The sequence below is a fragment of the Chrysemys picta genome, chromosome 7 (genome assembly GCF_011386835.1).
Source record: "Chrysemys picta bellii isolate R12L10 chromosome 7, ASM1138683v2, whole genome shotgun sequence".
In the NCBI taxonomy this organism is placed as follows: Eukaryota; Metazoa; Chordata; order Testudines; family Emydidae; genus Chrysemys; species Chrysemys picta.
The window spans coordinates 128,640,474-128,666,825 of NC_088797.1; the positions used below are offsets into that span (position 1 = coordinate 128,640,474).

General features: G+C 54.1%; 1 protein-coding gene across 2 annotated transcripts in view; it reads left to right on the forward strand.

The window, feature by feature from the left end:
* Nucleotides 1–26,352, forward strand: part of HPSE2 (heparanase 2 (inactive)) — a 261,248-nt gene that overhangs the window by 231,007 nt on the left and 3,889 nt on the right. For both annotated transcript variants that reach the window (XM_065553611.1, XM_065553610.1), the window contains one exon: nucleotides 26,163–26,308. In XM_065553611.1, the coding sequence (XP_065409683.1) occupies nucleotides 26,163–26,308 (146 nt within the window). The remainder of the gene's footprint in view (nucleotides 1–26,162; nucleotides 26,309–26,352) is intronic.

The following is a 26,352-nucleotide window of genomic DNA, read 5'->3' on the forward strand; positions in this document are numbered from 1 at the left end:
GTCTCAGCAACGGCTAACGGTTGGGGCGCTCTGGCCTGTGTAATCCGGGAGGTCAGGCCAGATGGGGTAATGGCTCTGTAATCCTGTGCGACCCTGGGTGGGTGCTGGGCATGAAAGTGGAGGGTTTTCCTGTCTATGTAACATGGGGGATGCGACAGGAACATCAGACTTCAGGGTAAAAACCCATGTAGCTAGAGTAGCCCAGAGCCCAGGAGACACTGGTGCGTAAACTTGCATTTACATCTCCGGTTAGTTGTGGCTGTGATCTTCTCCTGCCAGACCCAGGCTAGGTCTACACTACCCGCCTGAATTGGCGGGTAGAAATCGACCTCTCGGGGATCGATTTATCGCGTCCCGTCGGGACGTGACAATCAATCCCCTAATCGACGCTCTTACTCCACCAGCGGAGGTGGGAGTAAGCGCCGTCGACAGGAAGCCGCGGAGGTCGATTTTGCTGCGGTCCTCACAGCGGGGTAAGTCAGCTGCGATATGTCGAATTCAGCTACGCTATTCACGTAGCTGAATTTGCGTATCTTAAATCGACTCCCCCCTGTAGTGTAGATGTAGCCCCAGACTGGAGGTGAGAGACATTTGGTTTCTGTTAGAGTAGAATGATGCTGGATTTTCCTTAATCCAATTGGGTTACGAGCCGTGGGACAGGCTGGGGGAGGAGAGTTTACGGAGATCAGAGGGTGACGGGGTGGCAGAACCTGCTCTCCTGGCTGTGGGGAAGAAGTCTTCAAATAGCTCTGCATATTCCCGCTTACGGCCTTCCTGGTGGTGCCTGATGGTAGAGCCCTCCCCAGGCAGTGTCCTTTAGTGTCCTCATATGCGTCCCCTCCAGGGAAGATGGGGCCTCCTAATTCAGTGCTCTGTCAAGGGAGCACCAACTACCTGCAGCAGCCCCCTCTGCTCTGGGACCGCAGGCTAAGCCTGGCCTTGGGGCATGGGAGGCTGGAAAGCAGGCCTGCCCCACGCTCAGCCCATAGCAGTGACTCCTGTTCCACGGGGCTGGGCTTTGCTTCCCGTCCTGGGCATTGGGACCTGGCACATGGGGTTGCAACGCCACGCAGGTTTGGCCTGGTCGTCCCTCCATCGTGACAGAGATGGGGGCCCTGTGCAAGTGCACATTGGTTAATCCTGATTCCTGTGGGTGCTCTGGACCCCTAGACCCCCATTAAAGCCTGCACCGGCCCCCTCTTACCCCTTCCCTCAGTGTCCTCAAATGTTCTGAGGGCAGGCTGTGTAAGGGGGTACAGTGCCCCCCCTCCTCAGTTCCTTCCAGCTGTTGGGCCAGACAGAAATGAGCCGTTTCCATCCACTCGGATCCAGAGGTTTTCTCCATGGATAGTCTTTGATTGTTTACTGTTGTTGTTCTAGTATCAGTTTAGTAGAAGGTAGTTTGACATACGGTTCTGAGTAATGGCAGAACCGAAGAAAATAAGGAATCTGGGTATGAAGAGGTGTGCCTCGTGCCCAGCGTCTTCCCAGTGGTCCGATGACCATGTTAGGTGCCTGAAACGCTTGGGGGAAGGACACTCTCCTCCTGGGTGATTTATTTGCTGAACTTGCGTGCAAGGAGCGGCAAAACAGACGGCAGGTGCTTCTCCTTAAGGAAGCTCTTGCTGTTAAAATGTCCGATTGCGGAAGGTCGTCAGACCCAAAGTCTTAACGCACGTTTCAACTCCAGGAGCTTTCTCCAGTGAGGCTAAGCTGTCTGCAGATTCCAAGGGGTCAGGATCTTCTTTGGATCCGGCTCTGAATCTTTCTGTCAAAACCATCCAGGCTCCAAAGGCACCATGGTGGACAGACTGCCTGCTAAAGAACCTAGAGCCATGTTGTCTGCTCCAAATGCCTGGGTTCCCAGGCAGAAGACAAGGAAGAAGACAGCCTCTGTTAGTGGTGTCAGATTCAGGGCATCAGACTTATTGGTCTGTCCAAGTCTGACATGGCCTCTATGGTTCTGTCTCTGAAACCTAAGTCAGTTCTGGTTTCAACTTGGAAGACCAGCGGTGCAGAGCTGAGTATTTCACCAGGTTTGGTGCTCTCCAGCTGTGTTCCCTGTAAGCTGCGTGCTTGGGCGGCCGCGCAGGAGAGATTCAAGTGCTGCCTAGCTGATAGCAGAGCGTGCACAGCCGGCAGCGTGTGTTCAGGTGCCCTTCCCTCCCCACGCTGCTTTGCAGCCACGTTGCTCCTGCAGCTGCTCCCGGGACCCTCCTGCTGGCCGTGCAGAGCTTGGGGGTGGGAGGGGAGAAAGAGGGTGCTGATGTCAGGGTGTCCCCCTCCCCCAGCCCCTGTACCCCATCTCCACAGATCAGGGTAAAGGGGACAGGTCTCTGAGGTCTAAACAAGCCTTCAGGTGAGTGAGTGCCTTAAAGAGACAGCGCACGGTCTCTCAGAGACTTCCCTAGCAGCCAGCACACGCACTCTCTGTCTCTCACACCCCCACACACTCTGTCTCTCCCCCTCCCCCCTGCCCATGTACCCCATCTCCGCAGAGCGGGGGAGGGGGGAGATGGTTCAAGAGGCCGAGAGCTTTCAGTGAGTGCCTTAAAGAGACAGGGGACAGGCGTGTCTCAGAAACTTCCCCAGCAGCCAGTGCACACACAGTTTGTGTGTGTGCCTCACTCTCTCTCTCTCTCTCTCTCTCTCACACACACACACACACACACACACACACACACACAGTCTGTGTGTCTCACACACACACTGTGTCTGTGTCACACACACTGTCTCTGTGTGTCACACACACACACACACACACACACTTCCTGCAATGCACATATATTCTCTGTATTTATTCTTTCAAAGTGTGTTATTTGAGTTTTTTGACTGGTCTCTGCATTTCATAGTTATTTCTCTCTTACACTTAAATGTAATTCTTTGAGTAGTGAGTTCTAAAATGCCGAACCTGTCCTGGCTGGAGTAATTATCCCTACTGGTAACTTTTAAAAAATATATATTATATTTCAGCTTTTTGTTTCTACTGGTGGCGCACATCCCCACATTACCCCGGTGCACATAACAAAATTTATCCTGCACATGGGTGGAAAAAATTAGAGGGAACATTGCCCTCCAGGTCTGTGGGGCCAGCTCCTCCCTCACTGCTGTTCGGGGGTCACCCGTGGATCTGAAGACGTTTTTTACTGTGGTGGCAGCCTGTGCATCGTCCCGCCTGTGAGCATGCCTCGCGTCCCGGGGAGAGGCAGCTGGCGGAGGAAGGGCCCTTCAGTTCTGCATTCTGCTGCCTCTTCACCCGAACGGAGGAGAAGAGCAGAAGAGATTTAAAGTCTTTCTCCAGAGCCATTTATGCCTCCTCCTAGGGCCCCTACAGGGACTCCAGGCAGATCATTCTCACCTTTTATTGCTTGTTACCCTCTGGTTCCATTGCTGTCTCTGGCAAGGTCCACATGGATCCAAGGTTGGATCCTCAGTTTCAGAGGACAGAGGAAGAATTAAGAGACGTATTCATCCGGGTTTCTGCCTCCTCAGCCTGGGTTTCCTCACTCCAATATTTTTTTTCCTCTTATGAGCATGTTCCCGGGTCCCAGCTACTGGAGCGACTGGCAGTCCTGGGCCCCAGGGCCTTACTGGGTTCCATCGCAGGAATTCCCAAACCATATCCACATGGCTGGAGAGTTGGTGTTTTATAAAATAAAGATCCAGAGGCTGAACCATCCTCAGACCCCGTTCCACCTGGCTGGGTCCGTCTGCAGCACACCGCTGGGCCGGAGACGCTGTCTGAAGAGCAAGACGAGGCGACAGCTCCTCTTTCTGAACAGGGTCCGATGGATGCAGACTTCCATTCAGATTTCTCACCTGATGAGCTTCTGCTTCGTCTCCTCCAGCGAATGGTTTGCCGTTTCATCACCTGGTGGATCACGTGGTATCTGCCCTGAACCTAGCTTTGGTGGCTGAGGAGGAACCTCTCACCTGGTCTTTCACATTCTTGGAGCTGCCTCCAGGAATCAGATTGTGTTGCCGATACAGGATGGTCTCCTGCAGCCTGTGGGCTAGAGTCCTGGGCATCTACTCTAGCTACACACTCAGGACTGTGTGGGCCACCCCTGCTTCCTGCCAGCCTGGTTCTAAAAGGAAGATAAATTGTCTCGGATACCTCAGCAGGGCGTTTCCTCCTTTCCTACTCACCCTGTGCCTAATTCACTGGTGGTGGCTGCTGCCAGTAATAGACTTAGGTCCAATCCGGCCCATTCACAGCTGCTGACAGAGGGGGGAAAATCGGTGCCCTTGGAAGACCGTTTCTTTTCTTCCTCTTCTCTTGGTATTAAGGTAACTAGTTACCAGCTCCGTTTATGGGAAGAGACAATTGTGTTTGTCCAGGATTTGCCAGAAGATGGGCTGGTTTTCTGGAGGGACAGAGCGTGGTGAATCAGCCTCTCAGGGCTTCAGCTGATGCTTCGGACTTCCACACCACCAGGTGGGAAACTGCGGCAAAGGATGCTGCCCAAGGTGCTGTGGGACAGGTCTTTTACTTATTGCTTATGTACTTGCACGTTGTTGTTGCAGTGTTTTTCCAAACCAATGGTGAGTTTTCTTCTCTTAATCAAAGTGAAGAGGATTATTGTGCTTGTGCATGGGGATGTATTGCTTCAAGAGGTGTCCGGGGTGGCGTTTAGCTCCCCCAGAGTTCTGGGGGTGGAGGGCTTGAGCCAGTTGTTTTTTAATGTTAAGAGAAACTCCTGTTTACAGAACCGAGCCCTTGTTGCTGTGGAGACCAACTGGCAGAATGGTTACACTGGTATCAGAGACAGTTTTACCCTCAATCGGCTCTTTATTTTTCCTCAAATCAGAAACAGCAACAACAGCATAAGCAAGCTCAGTCTTTGTCCGAGACCCAGCACGAAAAGAGGTCATTCAGGTACAGACCTTGGCTAAAACAACCTGCTCCCTCCTCTTTGCCTTCCTTGATCACCAGGCCACTGCTCTGATGGGAGTATCGAGAATCGCAGACCAATCCGCAAGGATCCCCGACTAGCCCATTTCATCAACAGTTGGGAGCGTCTTACGGCAGATAAGTTGGTTCTAGAAATTACAGAAGAGGGCTATGCCATGCAATTGAAAAATGACCCACTTCCAACCCCCAACCCTTCTCTTTGCAGGGAACATGATCACCAGGCTGCTCTTCTAGCAGAGGTTCAAAACTTGCTCCTGGGAGTTGCTGGTGAAGAGACCCAAACATCTCTGGGGCCAATTGTTTTAGTCAAGAAACTTCCTGGTATAGAAGAAACACGAGGGATTCTGTCTGGTTTTAGATCTAACACGATTGGACATATCCACTTGGAAGTTCCAGTTTCAGATTCTCACTCTGGCTCAGTAAGTCCCCTGCGTTCAGCTACGGATTGTTCGCCACTCTCCATTTCAAGGATGCGTATTTTCGTATTTCAATCTGGCTGAGCCATCAGAAGTATCTTCATTTTGTGGTGGCCCAACAACATTTCTAGTACAAGGTCCTACCATCTGGCCTTTCTGCAGCACCAGGAATTTGTACAAAGTGCCTCTCTGTAGCAGTGGCATATTTAAGAAAGCAGGGTAGTTTTGTTTACCCATATTAGACCATTGGCCATTGAAGTTCTCGTCACACAAAGATCTGCCACTTCGCATCAACTCCACAATCTTCCTGCTTATGAAGTTGGCCCTGCTATTGAGCATCAAAAAGTCGGATCTCTGCCCAGCTGAGAGACTTCATTTCATAGATTCTGTATTGGACCAGTAGCAGAAGGCCTTTTCTCCCAGAGGGAAGGTTTCTGAAGATAGATTAATCTGTTTGGCACATCCAACTATGTTTAACCCAGATGATGATTTTCTTTCTGGGTCTCATGGGCCTTGTGGTAGCAACTACTTACGTGACTCTGTTTGCTCAGAAGGAGGTAGTTGTAGCATCAGGCAACTTAGGTTTAGAGACCCAGACAGCCTTCCAGTGTTAGTCACCATGCCTTAGGATGTCCTGAATTCGTTGGTGTGGTGAGCAGACAGATGGGATGTCCTCAGAGGAGTCTTGTTCAGTCACCATAGCCTCCAATGCATCCGGCAACGGATGGGGAGCTCAGCCGGGTTGTTCTCCAGTTCAAGGCCGCTGGCTGTTTCATGAAAACTTGCATATAAATGTGTTGGAATTAAGAGCCATTCACTTGGCCCCCAGATCTTTTCTTCCTCACATGAAGGGGAAGGTTGCTCAGGTAACAACAGACAATACAACTGCTGTGTGTTACATCAGCAAGCGAGGAAGCGCTCGTTCTTCCCTGTTGTGTACTGAGGCAGTCAATGTATGGGACTGGTGCATTCACAGCGTGTATCCCATGGCCCTGCACCTCGCAGGGGAGAGCAATGAGTGAGTGGAGCGTCTCAGGAGGGACAGGACTCAGAAACACGAGTGGTCCTGGAAAGATCAAATACTACAAGAGACTTTTCCCTGCTGGGATCTGCTCATTGTAGACCTGTTTGCAGCCAGGTTCATCAAAGTGTCCTCTCTCCAGGTCCAGAGCAGGCAGGGACAAGCAATCGATCTCAGAGATGTTCCTGCTGCATTGGGGAAAAGGACGTCTTGTCAGGAATCAGGGCCTGCAGCAGAGCCAGTCTCTGGGCGACCTAACGAACTCAGCCGGCCTGTAGTAGGCTCCCTGACTGGCTACACTGCCACAGGGCTGCCCAGAGGATTCAGGAGGCCTGGGGCAAAGCAATTTCAGGGGCCCCTTCCATAAAAAAAAGTTGCAATACTATAGAATACTATATTCTCGTGGGGGCCTCTGCGGGGCCTGGGGCAAATTTCCCCACTTGTGTGTCGTCGTCCCCCCCCGGGCGGCCCTGCACTGCCAGATTGGTGGGACGAGTCAGCAGATCAGATCAGCACCTCCTCAAAGCATTTGCCCATGGCTGTGTTAGCTCCTTCGCCCGCCTTGCTCCCACCTCGTTCCTGCCTTGGACCCAGCCTTGCCTCACGCCAGGTAACCTGGCTCTGACCCTTGGCTCTAGCATCTGGCCTCTGACTCCAGCGCTGACCCTGGCACCTACTCCTGGCTACCAGCTCCTGCTCCAACAGGCATGACCACCCATGTCCTGGTCACTGACACATCTGTACAGACACTGCCCGGGTTACACAAGACCTGACTTATGCAAATTCGCACTTACGAAAAAAGTTCCATAAGCCAGAAATAGGATTTTCGAGTTGCGGAAATTTTTGCGTAACGTACGGGTATACATTTCTGACTTACGCAAAATTCGAGTTATGCAAGGCTTTCCGGAACGGAACAATTGCGTAAATCACGGGGGGCATCTGTATGTTCTTCCCTGTTTCCCTTAATGCTGGAAGTGCTGAGGAAAGTACATCAGGACCAGGCAGGATGACTTCTGTTTGCCCAGTTTGCAGAGGCAGGAGTGGTACATGGATTGGGTGGAATTTCCAAACATCTCCCTTCATCTGACAGCCTGATTGATACCGAGCAGCCCTGGTCCTCGTCAGCCCCGGAGGTATTGCCCAGCTCCAGGAAGTTGTCCACAGGGAAGTGATGTTGTTTGAAAGGGACTAGATTTGTCTCTTGGATGCAGGGAAAATCTGATTCTCCATTTCAGCTTCTATTCCTTCTGTTTCTGAGTATTTAATGTATTTGAAGTCTAATGGCTTATCTGATGCCTCTTTAGGAGTTCCCTTGGCAGCTGTTTCTACTTACCATGCTTTGATGGCAGATCGTTACTTGTGTGTGATGGAGTTAAAAGGTTTATGAAGGGCTTGGCCAATCCGTATCCCTCTCTGAGGGATCTCGTCCCACCATGGGATCTCAGTTTGGTCACATCAAGGCTTATGAAACCACCCTTGGGCGGAGTGTTCCGTAGTTTATTTAGCTAATGAGACTAATTATTGGTGCTGTAACGTCAGCCGGAAGGGTAAGCCAATTGCATGCTCTGATGGCCGATCTGCCGCTTACTATTTTTCATAAAGACAAGGTTCTTCTTATATCTGATCCCAGGTTTTTACCAAAATTCGTGTCTGAATTTCCCATCAGTCCCATTATTAATTTACCGTTTCCCCCTAAGACGCATGCTAATAAAGGGGACTCTTTGGTGCACACTTTAGATGCAAGCAGGGTTCTGGCATATTGTTTAAATAGAACTAAATGTTTTAGAAAGTCATCTAGGTTATTTGTCTCTATCTGGGCAATAGTATATCTAGTCAAACTCTTTCCAGCTGCGTTAAACAATGTATCAGGGAATGGTATAAATTAGCGGCACTCTCTGTGCCTGCTATTGTAAAATCGCATTCTGCTAGGGCAGTGGCAGCATCTTTTGCTTGCCTGAAACATGTTCCTGGCGGGGAATGCGGTAAGGCTGCTACTTGGAAGTCAGTTTTCTCAAACATTAAGCTTTGGATTTGCCTTCAGGAGTAGATGCCAGATTTGGTAGAATGGTGCTTCAATCGTTATTTAATTAGGGCACTGTTCCCTCCGCCTCAGTTTTCAGCATTGCTTCCCAAATTACCCATGAGTGGGACTATGCAGAGCCCCTTGGAGAAGAAATGAAGGTTACTTACTTTTAACCGAGTTCTGCGAGATGACGCTGCATATTCACATTCCCCACCTGTGTTGCCCTCTTTCTCACGGTCTTGCTTTTCTTCTCCGGGCTAGTGGTGGAAGGGCAGAGGCAGTAGAGCGTGCAGCGCCCCCTTGTGTAGCCTCAGAACATCTGAGGATGGTGAGGGTGGGGATCGGCTGGCACGTGGACACTGCTTGGAAGGTTCTGCAGTTAGGTACCACCAGGCAGCGCATTACCCATACATGTGAGTATGTGGAATCATCTCGAAGAACTCCAGTGACAAGTACCCTTCCTTATTTCACTGTCTGTGAGCAGCAAAGCCCCCTGCAGAGCCCTGGACAGAGGCTGCGCACGTGCTGTCTCCGGCACAGCGTTGATTGAATACGGGCAGCTCCGAGGTCAGTGTGGCCCAGAGGGGGCTGAGAACATTGCAGAGCATGGCGGTGTGTGCTGCAGAAGGGGGATTGTTTTGCTTTCGGTCATTAGACTGTCCGTCCGTCCACCTGTCTGTCTAGGCAGTGCCATCGCCGTAAGAGCGACGTGCTTGGGACCAGATTCTGCCGCTCTCCCTCTTGCTGAGGGACACCTTCGTCCAGGTCTAGTCGCGTTGTGGGCCGGGGGCCCCAGCAGCCCTCAGCTAGTATTGATGGTTCAGCTAGTATGAAAATGGCAGCTGAAGAATTTTAAATGTGGTCCCTGAGAATCTCACTGGATTCTTGGTCTGAGTCTGTCACTGAGCAGCCTGCAGCCCGCCTGACCCACCCTGTTCACAAGGGCAAATGCCAGACAGCAACATTTGAGTCATTCGCTCTGGGAGGCTCCGAACTTGGGCCCATCCTGCTCCCTGGCTGCAAAGAGCTCAGCCTGGAGAAACTCCCCGTCTCACCAAAATGGCCTGGGGCCCCGGCTCGTAGCTCCGCTTTGGACTCAGAGTTTCTAAGCGCCAGTTGAAGAGAGGGGGTCTTGTGTCCACGTACGTACCTGTCCCTGGTGCGCTCGTTAGCTGGCTGGCTTGCCTGGAGGTAGGAGCCATCTCCCTCTGCAGAGTTGCATGCTGTGTCTGCCCTGGGGGGCGGGGGAGAGACCTTCTACAAACAAGAACTACTGACTGGTGGGTCTCCTCTTCCCCACCCTTCTCCCCTCTCGGCACCTTTCAAATGCTGGCTGTTTGGTCAGCTCGGCCAGCGTCTGCAATGAGAAGAGCAGGCTGCCTCTACCCACCGGCCTCACAACTAGTTTGCCTCCTTGCTCCCTGGCAGGTGGAGACATCCCACTGCCTGCCTGGATTTCAGGGTACAGGAGGCGGGAGAGGAGAGGTGGGGAACCGGGTTCTGCTCAAGGATGGTATCGTATGAAATACAGAGGTGAGAGCGAGGCTGAGAATCTTCTCTCCTCAAAGCACTTGGCAAACATTAACCCTCTGCCCTGTGCCCGTTTCAAACCCAGCGTTCAGACTTCCCAGCACGGTGACTCTGCCGCGTCGCCGGGGCAGGGCCTTGTGTTGTACTTAAAGTACTGCACAGGATCTTTTCAGGGGGAATAAGGCAAAACGCCACATTTATTAGTAATACATGTATTCATTAACACTGTATTATATGCATATAATATATTACACTTACACTCACACACACACACAAACCCATTCCGTCTTGTTGTTACCAATTAGTTGCTCCCCTTAACTTCACTGGCCAGGTGAGTTAGATGGGGGAGGGGGTGGAGCCGGGCTTCTGCCGATCCGGATCGATGCTCCCATGTTGACAAGACGAGACCCGGGGTCCTCTGCAAGACACCTCACTTTTATAGCAGCTTTCCTCTTATGCAAATCTATACCAGATTCAAACTCTGTGTCTGTGTCCATTGGTCCTTTGTGCTGCTTTCTTTTGAGTGTTGTCCCAATGCTGCAAAGAGGGTGTTTCCAAAAGAAGGTGCTTGCTTCTAACCCCCGAGGCCGTCAGTATGTCTGCTTGTCTTTAATGAGCCCACTTGACACGTTTTATTGTTCTTGGGTCTGGCTCCCAGCCCCTCTCCAACAGTTGAGGCTGTCTGGAGGTGCTGCCTTTCATGCCTTGCTCATCCACACCTCATTCATTCAACAGGGCAATTGATTAAGAGTGGGGGGGGGGAGAGCGCTCTTGTTCTACTGCTAGCAAAAAGAAAATTTTCTTCTATCTTATTCTATCCTTAGGGGCTATAATATTATACCAAGGGCAATGCAAAGTTTCTAAATGAGGCTTTGATACAAAGTCCCATGAAAACAGAGGTCACACGTGGGTAGACCCACCACAAGGTTATATGAAGAGGCACAATGTAAAGTCATATGAAAATTATCAGAGATTGATCTACATTGTCCCCCTTTTGACCTCTCAAGAACAATTCTTGAGTGGTCACCATATAAATCTTTTGTATTTGTTGCAAACCAACCAAACAATTATAACCAGGTGAATATAACTAAAACCATTACAATTGACTAAACACCAGATATAACATAAACACAAATGCAAACAATTATAATTATAATAATTGGAAATACAACAAAACCATTACCATTACAATAATTGGGTACATTGACAAACAAAATGAGGCCCAAGTTTGATGCTGCAATAGCCATCAAACAATAAAAGTCACTGAGGTCAGGACATTCTTAAGCACACACAACAAATAAGATTTTGTAGGAGTACCACAGTTGTTATGCAAGGTTAAGCTGATTTGGACTTAAACTAACATTGAGTTGCTAAAATGTTGTAGAATTCCCTATTTTTAACAGTTGTTTTCAGAGGTTTCTGGGGACCTGAAAGATGGGGCCATACAATTATGGGCCAAGGTCTTACAGGTTATGGGGGCCCAAGAACTACCCTTTAGGGCTTGGGGAAATAGAACCAGAGTGCATAGAGGAAAGTGTGGAATTAATAATAATACAAGCAAATGTAACTAACAATACAAATGTATTAATAACAAAAATTAACAACAAAATGACTATTAGAGAACCTAACAAAAAATAAACCTGATGCACTGGGGACCAAAGTTTTTTGGACACAAGTGGTGATTGATAAATTGGATGGACATGGGGGAAGTAGAGAGAGGAAAAGACATTTGCCCTGTCTAGTGTAGTATCCCCTCTTTTTCTGGACCCAATGCTAGCACAGGACACCACTAGAGACAGACACAGAACATGCAACACAGAACACTGAACACAGACTTTGTCATGACACAATAACCATGGTATTTTATAACTCTTCAGCTGGTACCAGCTCTCCTGATGTTCTGGTTCAGAACCTGAAAGATAGAAGCTTGGAAACAAATTAGCACAGTGCTTCCACCATGGCAGAACCTGCTTGGTCTCTGCCACAGTGTGTTTGGTACTTGGGGCTGCACAAATGCTAATTAAGTGGTGCATTTCTTGTGAGTGTAAATCCTCCCTTTCTCCCAGTAAAAGGGCGTTAACACTCCATCTAGAAAAAAATTCTGTTTTAAAATCTCCAGCCATTTTGCCATGGCCTGGAGATCTGAGGCAGAAGCAGGCACTGTTGTTAACTGTTTCAATGGCATTTTGGCCCTGGGAGGAGGAATTTACCCAAATATCCCAAATATTCCCCTTCCCAATCTCCAGAGGCGTCCCAAAGGTCTGCCCCCTTCTGGGGTCTCAAATGTTTCTTCTCCTGATGTTACTGCTGCTGTAAGATTTGAGAGTGCTGTTTTAACTCTCTGTACCCAACCTGTTTTTTAGTTTCTTTATCTATTGCTTGCCTGGGCCCGATCCTGCTTTTTCCAATAAACAGTTTCTTTCCATGGGCACAAGCCTTGTTCCACTACCAATTTAGCAAGGAGGGTGGGCTTTTTAACTAGCCCCCACCCTTCCTGGTTCCGTTTCTTAAACATTTTCTTCAAAATTGTGAAATTACCACAATATTACTTACAAAAAACAAAACAAACATAAACCACACTACACTGCCCAAACTCCTATATCCTTCAGAGTTTGGTTTAACAGAACAAGATCTGTATCTTATGTTTTTAACCCACTCTGGGCCAGAGGGAGAGACGCTAAGCCTCCCTCTGTATTACTCGGTCTGCTACCACCGAGGGTTCATACACCAATTATACAAATCCTTCCCCGGATTAGATCCTTCCCCGGATCAGAGTGAGAAACACTAAGTTCTCCTCTTTAGCTCAGTCATGAACACAATTTAAACCTAAACTCCTATATCCTTCAGAGTTTGGTTAATTAACTGAAAGTTTACGCTCTTTTTCCTATAGTGCCAGGCTTGCTAAAGCTGGCGGTGTGCACACCAGTTTTATCATAACTGTGGATTTTATGCTTGCTCCCCCTTTCGCATTCTCCACCAAAATGTTGTACTTAAAGTACTGCACAGGATCTTTTCAGGGGGAATAAGGCAAAACGCCACATTTATTAGTAATACATGTATTCATTAACACTGTATTATATGCATATAATATATTACACTTACACTCACACACACACACAAACCCATTCCGTCTTGTTGTTACCAATTAGTTGCTCCCCTTAACTTCACTGGCCAGGTGAGTTAGATGGGGGAGGGGGTGGAGCCGGGCTTCTGCCGATCCGGATCGATGCTCCCATGTTGACAAGACGAGACCCGGGGTCCTCTGCAAGACACCTCACTTTTATAGCAGCTTTCCTCTTATGCAAATCTATACCAGATTCAAACTCTGTGTCTGTGTCCATTGGTCCTTTGTGCTGCTTTCTTTTGAGTGTTGTCCCAATGCTGCAAAGAGGGTGTTTCCAAAAGAAGGTGCTTGCTTCTAACCCCCGAGGCCGTCAGTATGTCTGCTTGTCTTTAATGAGCCCACTTGACACGTTTTATTGTTCTTGGGTCTGGCTCCCAGCCCCTCTCCAACAGTTGAGGCTGTCTGGAGGTGCTGCCTTTCATGCCTTGCTCATCCACACCTCATTCATTCAACAGGGCAATTGATTAAGAGTGGGGGGGGGGGGGAGCGCTCTTGTTCTACTGCTAGCAAAAAGAAAATTTTCTTCTATCTTATTCTATCCTTAGGGGCTATAATATTATACCAAGGGCAATGCAAAGTTTCTAAATGAGGCTTTGATACAAAGTCCCATGAAAACAGAGGTCACACGTGGGTAGACCCACCACAAGGTTATATGAAGAGGCACAATGTAAAGTCATATGAAAATTATCAGAGATTTATCTACACTTGCCACAGTGCCGCAGACACCATGACGCTGGGTGCCTGGCTAGTGAATTTCCTGAACTCGGGGGGGGGATTCTCAGCCTCGTGATTACGTGATATGATTTGTACCAGACGTGCTGAGACACCCTCGTCAGAATCGGGTGCTGTGCCGTGCCATGTGTCCAAAGGCCCAGTCCCCGCCTCGAACCGCTCACAGGCGACATATGAAGGGTGGGGGAGAGGGAGACAGTCCAGCAGATAGGGACAACGTGGAACCTTTTCCTGATGACTAAATCGACAAAGCCAGCAGCGGGGCCAGGCCCCAGCGCTTGGTTCCCTGTCTGCGGATATTTGAAGGGTGTAGACTGAGGTGGGCGGATCGTGTTTGGGGTGGAGCGTTGTCCAGCTGTAACTAGGAGGAAGGGGCTCACGCAGAGTGCGGGGGGGGGGGTGGGGCTCTGCTCAGAGGAGCACTCAGGCTGTGGAGTCAGCCCCCCCAAGGTGGGGAGAAGCCCTGTCCCTCAGGCCCTTTACATCTAGGCTGAACAAAGCCCTAGGAAGGTTCCCTGGGGGTGGCTCCGCACTGGCCCTGGGGATGAGCTGGGTGACCAGATGAGGTTCTGGGGTGAAGGGAGGACGCCGGATGCACACTGTCCTTTGGTCCTCCCAGCGATTTGTTGGGGTGACATATTGTCACTGCGCGAGGCCTGGCCTGAGTGTGATTCACACATGGATCTGCCGCTAGCGCTTCCCTGGTTGTATCGTTGCATAATGATTGCAGCATCCCTCATTCCCCGTTCCCGCCCCCAACAAGATGCTTTCAGACTTCTGGGGCCTGCACTGACTACCAGGACCTCCAAGAGGCTCCTTTTATCCGAGACTGGAGAGAGATTTAGAGCTGCCTCCTCCGCTCAGAGCGGCTCCTCTTGGCTTGCTGTCACGATGGGTTAAAGGACCTTTCCCTCCTACTGTAACTGCGCCATGAAATGCCTCTGGACTTCCTCAAACCCGTCAGAGCGGTGCTACTGCTCGCAGGCTGGTCCCCGGGACATGGGGAGCTAGAACAGTGCTGCTCCTGCCATGGGAAAGGGGATGAGACGCGCTCCGGCCTGGAACAAACTCAAGCATTAATCTGCCGTTGCACCACGGTCTCTTGCCCTAACTCCTCAGCTCGTGATGCCCAGTGACACCCAGCAGCCCACAAAAGCCCAGGAGAGCGTGCAGCAGGGCCAGGCTCAGTGCTGTACATGCTACCGAACGTGCTTGGAGGAGCTGCTGCTCCGAGGAGCACAGGCAGTGTCTCTTTAAGGAGCATGGAACGGTCGGGAACCTGCTGTTTGACCCAGAACTGTCATCTCGGTGATATTGCTGAAAGCCGGTCCCCTTGCTGGGCTGTACATCCTGAGTGCACTGCCAGACGCGGCCCCCTCCTGAGATAGCAATGCTTTAATCCTGGCTGGGGCTCTGTGAGCGCCACGGGAGTCCACGCTGGGTGATTTACAACAGCCCCGACCTGTCAAAGCACCAGCAAATTTACAGATAACAGAGCATCTTCCAGGCTCTCTCTGCGCGCCCAGACAGGCTGGGCCATCTCCTCCAGGGGGCCATCTCCTCCCCACCTGCCCCCCGACCCCCACCTGCCTCCTGCAGGACCCCCCCCCCCCCACTGCATGGCTGCTGCATCAGTGCCCCCTCCTCACAGACAGGCCGCTGTATCCTCTCGCCATCCACAGCAGACACGGAACGTGTGTGTAAGCCATGTCTGTCGCGTACCGCCCAGCTCTGGGGGGCGTTATTGGGAGCAGGGCTTCATTTGTGCCAGGGCTGAGACCCAGCATCTGCGGGCCCAGCAGGGCTGAGACCCGGCACCTCTGGTCCTGCTGCATCAGTTATGAGTAAAAAACTGGCTGGCACCCCGGCCCCTCTTTCATTACAAATGAAGCCCTGTTCGAGAGTGTCCAACCCATAGGAACTACAGCCTCTCCGGACAGTGCCTGAAGCCCTCCCCCCAGGCTGCTCCCAGCAGGCTCTGTCGTGCCCACGCTCTGCGGTCTGAGGGGAGATGAGGGGCTCGCTGAGGACTCTGCCTGGGCACGGGTGAGCAGGAGCACGGCCCCTCGCTGGGGGAGCTGGGCTGGGAACGGGAGCGGAGATACGCCTTCTGTCCCGTCTCAAGGACACCCGCCACGTGGTCCGGGGGAAAGACTCAGGGACGCTCCCAGCGCGCCATTGGCTGCCCCGGGCCTAGCCCGCCGCCACAGGTTGAGCTTCCCGCGCATGATGTGGTGCAGGATTCCCTGCGCTTCGCGCTCGGGCGCTGGATTTCCTCACCAGCAGGTGGCGCCAGCCCTGCGGGGGGCACAGGAGACTAGGAACTGCCTCTGTCCCGCTCTCAGCGGGGGGGGGGGGGTAAGACGCTCTCTTGCTTTTACGGAAGTGGCCTCTCCTGACGCCCTGGGTGGCTTTTCTTCTCTCACTGCTACTTCTGCACAACACTAACCCCGGCTTCGGGGCTATTGGCCCCCCAGGACCCTGCGATGCCAGCTCGAGGGCTCTGCCCGCAGAGCAGGCTGCAGCCCAGAGAGCCAGGCCGGGGTGTTCCTGCCCAGCGGAGAGGGAGTTGCCCAGCAGCACTGGCATGGCCAAGCTCAGGGCCTCTGCCCAGCGTGGAATTCTCTTCGCGGGCCCCTCTGGAGGGGATATGGGCTGTGGTCTGTGGGCTGCCACTCAGCGTCTCCTCAGCTCCGGGGGAGACCCGATGCCGGCTGGTGTGTGGCACATCCAGCGCCTGCCGGTGCTGCTTGAGCTCCCAGCAGCGGAGTAGCCACACCCGCGTCCTGCCCCGGAGCGTGCCTTCCCGCGGTCCCATCCCCTGGTGCTGGAGGAGCAGTTCGTCCTCGAGTGTCTGCAGACAGTCCGCTCGGGGTACGCCTACCCAGCGCGCTGCAGCCGAAGAACTCTGCGTAGCACTACCCAGCCGTCAGGGTGGCGCTGTGCCCTTGCCCTCAGAGCCCCTCCCATGGTGGCACTGCCCCTACCCCCCCAGTTCCCTCTCACCACCCTGGCTAGAGTCAGAGCCCTCGGTGCGGTGCTCACCTCACACCTCTGTTACCTCAGGCTCCAGGATTTGATTTCGAGTTAGCTAGTAGTGCCCTCAGATTCCTCGGCCTTCCCCAGAGGAAGAGCTCACGCTCCTTCCTCAGCTCGTCCAAGAGAGGTCTCCTACATTGGGACACAGGCACCCCCAAGCTCGGGGAGACTCGTCCTCCTCTGCCAGACGCGCCGTGATTCTGAGTCCGCCAGATGGAGCTGGGCCGTACCTGCGCTCCGGCACTGAGGCAGCCCCAGTCCCATGCTCTGCCATCGACTCCAGTGCTGTCAGTCGGGTACTGCCAACATTGGCACCAGGTAGTTCCACGCCATCAGCGTAGCGTGGAGCATCAGGATGGTCCTCCAGGTAGCAAACGGGCATGTGGCAGGCGGAGCTGCGGGACTGAAGTGTCTTGAGCCTAGAAGTGCAGGAAATCCCAGAGCTACGTCGCCACCACGACACTGGTCTGAACATGTTAGCAACGAGTGGGGCTGCATCTATGTGACTGAGAGCAGCATGCAGCCCCCTCTCTGTCAAGGGGCAGAGCACATCGCTAATGGGGGGGACGTGGGGCTGGGAGCTTCTGGCCTTCCCAGGCCTCTCTCTCTCATAAACTTCAGACCTGGCCAGTGTGGAGTTAAACGGCTCCCTCCCAGTGATGGGGGCAGGGCAGCCGGTGTGCTCCCCCTACCATCCCCACTCCATTAGGAGTGGGCAGTGGATCTATTTCCCCATCTGTTTTCTCCTTATCCCCCATTAGGCGTGCTGTGACCTTCCCACTTCAACATCTGGCCGGCTCAGTCGCAGATGTTGTGCCGTGGCTCCGGGGTAGGTGCCATGGAATTCCTGCGTCAGCTGCAGCCACCGGTGCCGTGGCTCTGAAGGCAGGTGGTGGCTGGAGGGCTCTTCCCGCCCTGGATTTATTGTTCCCACCCGAGTGGGAAGTGAAAAGAGAAGCGTTCCGAGAACTCCAAAGGGATTGCTCTTGGTTTCTGTCCCTTCTGACTCAGCAGCTCCGCTCCCTCCCCGCGGCCGCCATGGCCTGGGCTCTGTCAGACGGAGGCGATGAGAGGAGAGGTTCGAGGCTATTCCTCCATCTGCTCCACGCCCCAGGAAGCAGCAGCCGGCCTGCTTGGAAAGAGCCAGAGCCAGGCTCCAAACCTGCTGCTTTGCATTTAATCATAGAATCATAGAATATCAGAGTTGGAAGGGACCTCAGGAGGTATCTAGTCCAACCCCCTGCTCAAAGCAGGACCAATTCCCAACTAAATCATCCCAGCCAGGGCTTTGTCAAGCCGGGCCTTAAAAACCTCCAAGGAAGGTGTCAAGGCTCCTTCCCCACTCTGAACTTGAGGGTACAGATGTGGGGCCCTGCATGAAAACTTCTAAGCTTAACTACCAGCTTAGATCTGATCCGCTGCCACCACTCCCAATGGGCTAACTCCCTTCCCTGGGTAGCCTTGAGAGACTCTTCACCAATTCCCTGGTGAACACAGATCCAACCCCTTGGGTCTTAAAACAAGGAGAAATTAACCATTCCCCCTCCTTCCTTCCACCAACTCCTGGTGGATCCAGATCCAATCCCCTTGGATCTAAAAACAAGGAAAAATCAATCAGATTATTAAAAAAAAGACTTTTAATTAAAGAAAAAGGTCAAAATCATCTCTGTAAAATCAGGATGAAAAACAACTTTACAGGGTAATCAAACTTAAAGAGCCCAGAGGAATCCCCTCTAGCCTTAGGTTCAAAGTTACAGCAAACAGAGGTAAATACTCTAGCAAAAGGTACATTTACAAGTTGAGAAACCAAAGATAAAACTAACACACCTTGCCTGGCTGTACTTACAAGTTTGAAATATGAGAGACTTGTTCAGAAAGATTTGGAGAGCCTGGATTGATGTCTGGTCCCTCTTAGTCCCAAGAGCAAACTCCCCCCAAAACAAAGAGCACAAACAAAAGCCTTCCCCCCACCAAGATTTGAAAGTATCTTGTCCCCTTATTGGTCCTTTGGGTCAGGTGTCAGCCAGGTTACCTGAGCTTCTTAACCCTTTACAGGTAAAAGGATTTTGGAGTCTCTGGCCACGAGGGATTTTACAGTATTGTACACAGGAGGGCTGTTACCCTTCCCTTTATAGTTATGACAGAAGGAGATTCCACCACCTCCCTAGGGAACCCATTCCAGTGCTTCACCACCCTCCTAGTGAAAAAGGTTTTCCTAATATCCAACCTAGACCTCCCGCACTGCAATTTGAGACCATTGCTCCTTGTTCTGTCATCTGCCACCACTGAGAACAGTCTAGATCCATCCTCTTTGGAACCCCCCTTCAGGTAGTTGAAAGCAACTATCAAATCCCCCCTCATTCTTCTCTTCTGGAGACTAAACAATCCCAGTTCCCTCAGCCTCTCCTAAGTCATGTGCTCCAGCCCCCTAATCATTTTTGTTTCCCTCCGCTTGACTCTTTCCAATTTTTCCACATCCTTCTTGTAGTGTGGGGCCCAAAACTGGACACAGTACTCCAGATGAGGCCTCACCAATGTCGAATAAAGGGGAATGATCACGTCCCTCGATCTGCTGGCAATGCCCCTACTTATACAGGCCCAAATGTCCCCTGCTGTGCAGTCAGGTCTTTCCATGACCCAGCGTGGATCTCACCTCCTCCGTCACCCTGATGGCGATGGTCTGGCCTTCATCCAGGAAACGGAGAACTAGCAAGTGAGGTGGGATCAGCAGAGAGGGAATTCAGCTGGTGGGACCCAGGGAGGCGCAGCCCGTCTGACTGCTCCGAGAGGCTGTTGGTCAGTGCGCTCCCCAGCTCCAGTGCCTGCCTGCACAGCTCAACCTTCCAACCCCACCAGCGACTCAGCCCAGCTCACAGAACAAGTGGTCGTCTCGGGACTCTCCAGACCTGGCTAGGAATAGTCATTCCTGTGAGAACTGCACTGGCACGGGCCGGCCAGCAGGCCAGGGCTGAAACAGAGCTGTCACCGCTGCAGTTCTCCACCCAGTCCATCTCTCAGCTTCCTTCACACCCCATCCCTCACCACTGGGAACTCTGGGTGGGGTCCCTGAGTACGGGGTGTCCCTGGCCCCTCCCACCAGCAAGCACTGTCTGCCCGCTGAGCTGGGCACTGTGCTGCTGGCCCGACGCAGGCGGACGGGGCGATGAGGAAGAGCAGCGTGAGTCGCTGAACCCAGAGCCAGGGCTCACCAGCTGTGCAATCAGCAAAGGGGCCCAAGCCATGCCGTGCTCACTCGACCAGGTCACAGGCTGGGATTCTGCAGCCTTCTCTCCCGCCAGGCCATGGCCCCGCCACGGCAGATTCAAAAGGCATTTTGTAAAACATTGCCTCTGCTTCCGTATGGCTGCCGGCGTGGGGCCTGATTTCCAGAGGTGCTGGCATCTGCCTCTCCCCTTCATTCGTACGGGATTTCTGCACACTTAAACGTCCGGCTGCAGTTCTCTCCCGTTAGCCAGGGAGCTGGTGATTGTCACGCCACGTGGCGGGAGCGTGTGGGTGTGTCGAGGGGAGGTGTTCATCTCTGGCCGATTTGGCTGACTGGCGGGGAAAAGCAGAGCAGCTTTAGGGCTAACGCTGTTTCTCTTATTCTCGCCAAGCTCCGTGTTCAGGGCTAGAAGAAAGTGACTCTGGCTCTTGGCCAGTGGCAGGGGGACTCGCACTCAGAGGCCAGGCACAGGAGAGCCGGTTCAGCTCAGTCTGCGTATCGGAGAGAAGCCAGGAGGCTGCTCCAGATGGCAGAAGCCACCAAGGAAAAGTGTGTGATTGTGTGAGGGATGAGAGGAGCCGATGTGGGGTGGGGAGGTGAGGGCGGTGGGAGCATGTCTGTGCGGGGTGCTTCTGAACTCTCTGTGGGTATTTCTAGAGCACCAGTCCTGGCTGAACGGGCCAGAGGAGCTGTCTGAGGAAGGGTCAAGGGGAGGTCACGCAGGCAGGATGTTCTGGAGAGCTTCGGCTCTGGGGAGTAAGCGCCACGCAGGGGCGGGGATTGCTTAGTGCGAGCCAGGGTGACCAGGCGAAGGGGCTGGAATGGCGAGCGGGAACGCGGGCTGACTCTGGGAAGCTGCCTGCATTTCATTGGCGGTGAAATAGACGCCCTGGGGACTGGGGGGAGGGCGAAGCCCCGTCCTTTGGGCCTTTGAAAGCAGACTAGACCCGCAGCGTTGTAACGGCTCTGCAGGGAGCAGGCCTGCCCTGCCTTCAGACGGACTGGGGGCGTCTGATGCTGTGGCTCAGTGAGTTGGAGAGGCCATGAGAGAGGATTCAGCCTGGGGGGCAATGCTGGGGGGCAATGCTGCAGAGGCCACGCCAGGCAGATCTGCAGACGGTGGAAATGTGGGAGGAGCAGAGCAGAGCAGAGGGTCAAGGACAAGTCCACGGTTGTGGCACAAAGGAACGGGCAGCCCCCTGGCCAGAGGAACGGCTGCCCTTGCACTAACCGAGACCCGGCCACACAGTTCCTTGGTCTGCACTCCCCTCCGAACTGGGCTGGGAGCAGGAACATGGCGGAGTCTGGGACTTGCCCATGTCGGGCTCTTCTGGGGGTGCAGGGGGGTGGCTCCCTTCTGAAGCAGCACATCCTGTATGTTCTGCGGGGCAGGAGAGGCTCCCCTCAGCCAGCTCAGGGATTTCAGCCCCTCCGCTGCGTACTCAGCTGGGGCCCATTTGCTGGGTTCCCCTCAGTGCCCTCTCCGATGTGGCACCTGTCCTGCTTAGGAAAGGCCCTGTGCTAGTGCGGAAGGGAGGTGGCTGCGTGACCAGCGGTGGAGGCCCGTAGCACATGCTCCCCAGAGGTTGAACCGAGCTCAGCGTAATCACAGCCATCCCCACGGCTGCTGCAGAGGGGCTGCAGTTTGTCTCCTCACAGGCAGAGACCTGCCAGGGGACTTGTGTGTCAGGCTCATTGCAAACCCCGGGCCGAGCCTGGCCCATTTGCCAGCACGAGGAAGAGGCAGCCCCAGCCCCAGCCAGCCTGCGCCTTTGCAGTGTTTCCTGTGGTAGTTCTGCACTTCTTGGAGCACTCGCTGCATTTCTCTCTGCGGAGCATTGCTGGCCAAGGTCCAGCCTGGCGCCAGGGCAGTTGTCCCCGCTCGGTGGATGCGGGAGCCTGACAAGGATGTTGCCGCTAAGGAGACACGGAGTTGGAACTCGGAGGCTGTGTGGGCCCCATGTAGAGACCAAGAACTGCTCCCAAACCCCACTGCGGCATCCCTCCACCCCGGCGATTGCTAGTCTCCTGAGACAGGCGAGCAGGGACCTAGGGGAGCAACAGGAGCCCGTGTCATTGGGAGTGGTTTGTGCGGAGGTGCCGTGGCTCCGGGCAGGGCGATGGCCTGGCACCGGGGACACAGTGTGTGCAATGATGCAGTAGCGCAGCCAAGGGTGGGGGTGGCGTCTCCATCACAGGCCATGTTTGTGTCACGATGGGATGTTCTTCTAAAAGCTCTGGGGCCTCTGCTGTGCAGGAGTCACTGGATGATCACAAGGGTCCCTTCTGGCCTGGACTGTAGTAACCTGCACTGTGATATGGAAGGGTTTTCATCGTTTCCATGCTTCTAAGGGAGTCGAAATCTAGGGAACATGAACTCGGAGTAACCAGGGAGCAGAGCAAAGCCGCTGGCTGCCTGGGGAACAGACGAGAGGAGCAAGTTACTGGAGAAGGACACTGAAGCCCAAAGCATAAATGTGTCGGGCCCCATTGGTTTGTTTCTGGAGAAGGAAGGCTAGAGGGAGCTAGTGACAAATGCAGCCGGTGGAGTAAGATCCCTCTGGAAAGGGACCCTCTCCTGTCCTTACAAGCTGCGAGCCATTTGCCACGTCTCTCACAAAGATCCCCACAAGTGTGTCACACCCTGAAGCAAACCCACTGGCTGTCGCTGCGGCTGGACTGTTCCCTTTGCAGCCGTGTGTGCTGTTCTGCCCTGGGCGGCGGGCGCGCAGATGGGCCGGCTGGGCCGTTCTGCCCTGGGCGGCGGGCGCGCAGACGGGCCGGCTGGGCCGTTCTGCCCTGGGCGGCGGGCGCGCAGACGGGCTGGCTGGGCCGTTCTGCCCTGGGCGGCGGGCGCGCAGACGGGCTGGCTGGGCCGTTCTGCCCTGGGCGGTGGGCGCGCAGACGGGCTGGCTGGGCCGTTCTGCCCTGGGCGGCGGGCCCGGAGACGGGCTGGCTGGGCCGTTCTGCCCTGGGCGGCGGGCACGGAGACGGGCTGGCTGGGCCGTTCTGCCCTGGGCGGCGGGCACGGAGACGGGCTGGCTGGGCTGTTCTGCCCTGGGCGGCAGGCGCGCGGACGGGCTGGTTGTGCTGTTCTGCCCTGGGCGGCGGGCGCGCAGACGGGCTGGCTGTGCTGCTCTGCCCTGGGCGGCGGGCGCGGAGACGGGCTGGCTGTGCTATTCTGCCCTGGGCGGCGGGCGCGCAGACGGGCTGGCTGGGCCGTTCTGCCCTGGGCGGCGGGCGCGGAGACGGGCTGGTTGTGCGGTTCTGCCCTGGGCGGCGGGCGCGCAGACGGGCTGGCTGTGCTGCTCTGCCCTGGGCGGTGGGCGCGCAGACGGGGTGGCTGGGCCGTTCTGCCCTGGGCGGCGGGCGCACAGACGGGCTGGCTGGGCCATTCTGCCCTGGGCGGCGGGCATGGAGACGGGCTGGCTGTGCTATTCTGCCCTGGGCGGCGGGCGCGCAGACGGGCTGGCTGGGCCATTCTGCCCTGGGCGGCGGGCATGGAGACGGGCTGGCTGTGCCATTCTGCCCTGGGCGGCGGGCGCGCAGACGGGCTGTCTGGGCCGTTCTGCCCTGGGCGGCGGGCGCGCAGACGGGCTGGCTGGGCCGTTCTGCCCTGGGCGGTGGGCGCGCAGACGGGGTGGCTGGGCCGTTCTGCCCTGGGCGGCGGGCGCGCAGACGGGCTGGTTGGCTGTGCACCAGTGGGGCTGCACAGAGCTTTCATGTGATGTTCCGCTGCCTCTGCTGTTTACAGCCCGAGCGGCTGAAGGGCTGCGGGTCCGTTACTCGCGTTCTGGTCATAGCTCCATGTGGTTAGTGCACAATTCAACAACCCCAGCCGTGCTGCCAAGCAGCGTTGCTCCTTGGAGGAAAGGTCAGGGGGTTACGCTCCCGCCCCCTCTGTAACCAGGCTGGAGACAGGAGGATCTGGTTAATAGGTCTGTCTGAAGGGCTGATTAACCAGCCCCATTTCCAACAGCTTAAGTTTCTAAGAGCTCCTGCAATGAATTAAAGGGTGGAGAGAGATAAAATGGGACCCTCTGTGTTTTTCTTGTCTAATGGAAAGCTCTTGGGCCCTGTTGGCCCCATGGCACTAGTAGATACGGTCGGCCTTCCGTCTACAAATCACATCACTTGAGACAGCTGCCCTTCCTGCCCATAAATCCGGATTTCTAGCCAGGAAGCTGCCGAAGCACTGAGCTGCTGTCTTTGTTCGGGTGCCTGCAGCTCCAGCAGGGGCCTTGGGGCCAGCACCGGTTAATGGCCCTGCAAAGTAGTTACAGCAAGAAAGCTCCTTCCATGCCTCTGGGACCAATCCCTGAGCCGATTCCTTTCTGTCAGCGTATTCACAGAGTCATAGATTCTAGGACTGGAAGGGACCTCGAGAGGTCGAGTCCAGTCCCCTGCCCGCATGGCAGGACCAAATACTGTCTAGACCATCCCTGATAGACATTTATCCAACCTACTCTTACATATCTCCAGAGATGGAGATTCCACAACCTCCCTAGGCAATTTATGCCAGTGTTTAACCACCCTGACAGTTAGGAACTTTTTCCTAATGTCCAACCTAGACCTCCCTTGCTGCAGTTTAAACCCATTGCTTCTTGTTCTATCCTTAGAGGCTAAGGTGAACAAGTTTTCTCAGCTGAAGGGCCCCTCCCCCTCGGAGACCCTGCTGGCATGCTCTAAAAGGTACCTAGGTCACATTAACAAACTAGATTACCTTTTAGAGCACACCAGCAGGGTCTGCACCGTGCAGTTAGAGCACTTTACAACTCACACACACACACACACCCCGAGCACTTTACTGCCCTGTCTAGACAAGGCCTGAGCTCTCTGTAAGGCACTGGGCTTAGCCCTGCGTGACATTCCGATTAAAACCCCATATCCAGCACTCTGCAAAACCAGTGTCGCCTGGGTTAAACTCTGAGTAAATGAGAGATCTCAGAAAGTAATTGTAAGTGGGAAGCGTCATCCACTGGGGGTGTTTCTGGTGGGGTCCCACAGGGATGTCCTTGGCCCAATGCCATTCAATATCTTGATCAATGATCGGGAAGAAAATGTGAAACCGTTGCTGGTAAAATTCTCAGAACTGGTGGAGTGGTAAATAATGATGGGACAGGTCAGTTCTACAGACCGGCCTGGATCGCTGGGTAAGGGGCCCCACAAACAACATTCACACGAATACAGCTGCAGGCAAGGTCAGACCTCTAGGAACTGAGTGTAGGTGTCACACTATCTACATTTCAGAGGGGTAGCCATGTATCAACAAAAAGAACAGGAGTCCTTGTGGCACCTTAGAGATTAACACATTTATTTGGGCATAAGCTTTCGTGGGCTAGAATCCACTTCATCAGATGCATGGAGTGGAAAATACAGTAGGAATCTTAATCTTTCCCTGTTCGCTGTATACACAAAGTAAAACCATTTCCCCATGCTAATTTCCCCCCTACTGTTACTCACACCTTCTTGTCAACTGTTGGAAATGGGCCATCTTGATTATCACTACAAAAGTTTTTTTTCTCCTGCTGATAATAGCCCACCTTAATTGATTAGTCTCCCTGCCCCAGCCCGGAGTCCCCTCCCACACCCAAACTCCCTGCCCCAGCCTGGAGTCCCCTCCTGCACCCAAACTCCCTCCCAGAGTCCACACCCCCAACCCCCAGCCTTAAGCCCCCTCCTGCACCCAAACTCCCTGCCCCAGCCCTGAGCCTCCTCCTGCACCCAAACTCCCTCCCAGAGTCCGCGCCCCCCAACCCCCAGCCCTGAGCCCCCTCCTGCACCCCAAACCCCTCAGCCCTGGCCCCACCCCAGAGCCCGCACCCTCAGCCAGAACCCTCACCACCTCCCGCACCCCAGCCCCCTGCCCCACAGGCCCTGCTCCGACCAGGGGGTGCCGGAGTTCCTTTAACATTACAAAACCCAGGATCTTGCCCTTCCCAGCATCTAGGGAGCAGCTGAACCACTGGGCTGAAAGGTCCCAGCAGCGGCAGCCCAAGGCATGGGAAGCCGCAGCCCAAGTGGGTCAAGCTCAGCGAGGGTGGGAACCACCGAGAGGAGGGTCGCACGGGGGGGCTCTGGTCCCAGCCCGGTGGGACGCAGAGGAGGTGACGTGTCAATTCTTCCCTCTCCGCAGGATTACTGGGTCTCGCTCCTGTACAAGCGCCTGGTTGGGCCCAAGGTGCTGGCCGTCCACGTGGCAGGGCTCCAGAGGGAGCCGCGCCCCGGCAGGGTTATTCGGGACAAGCTCCGTATCTACGCTCACTGCACCAGCTCGCACAAGTCAGTCCCCCCGCCAGGCCTGACTGCTGCGTGCACGACTCCGC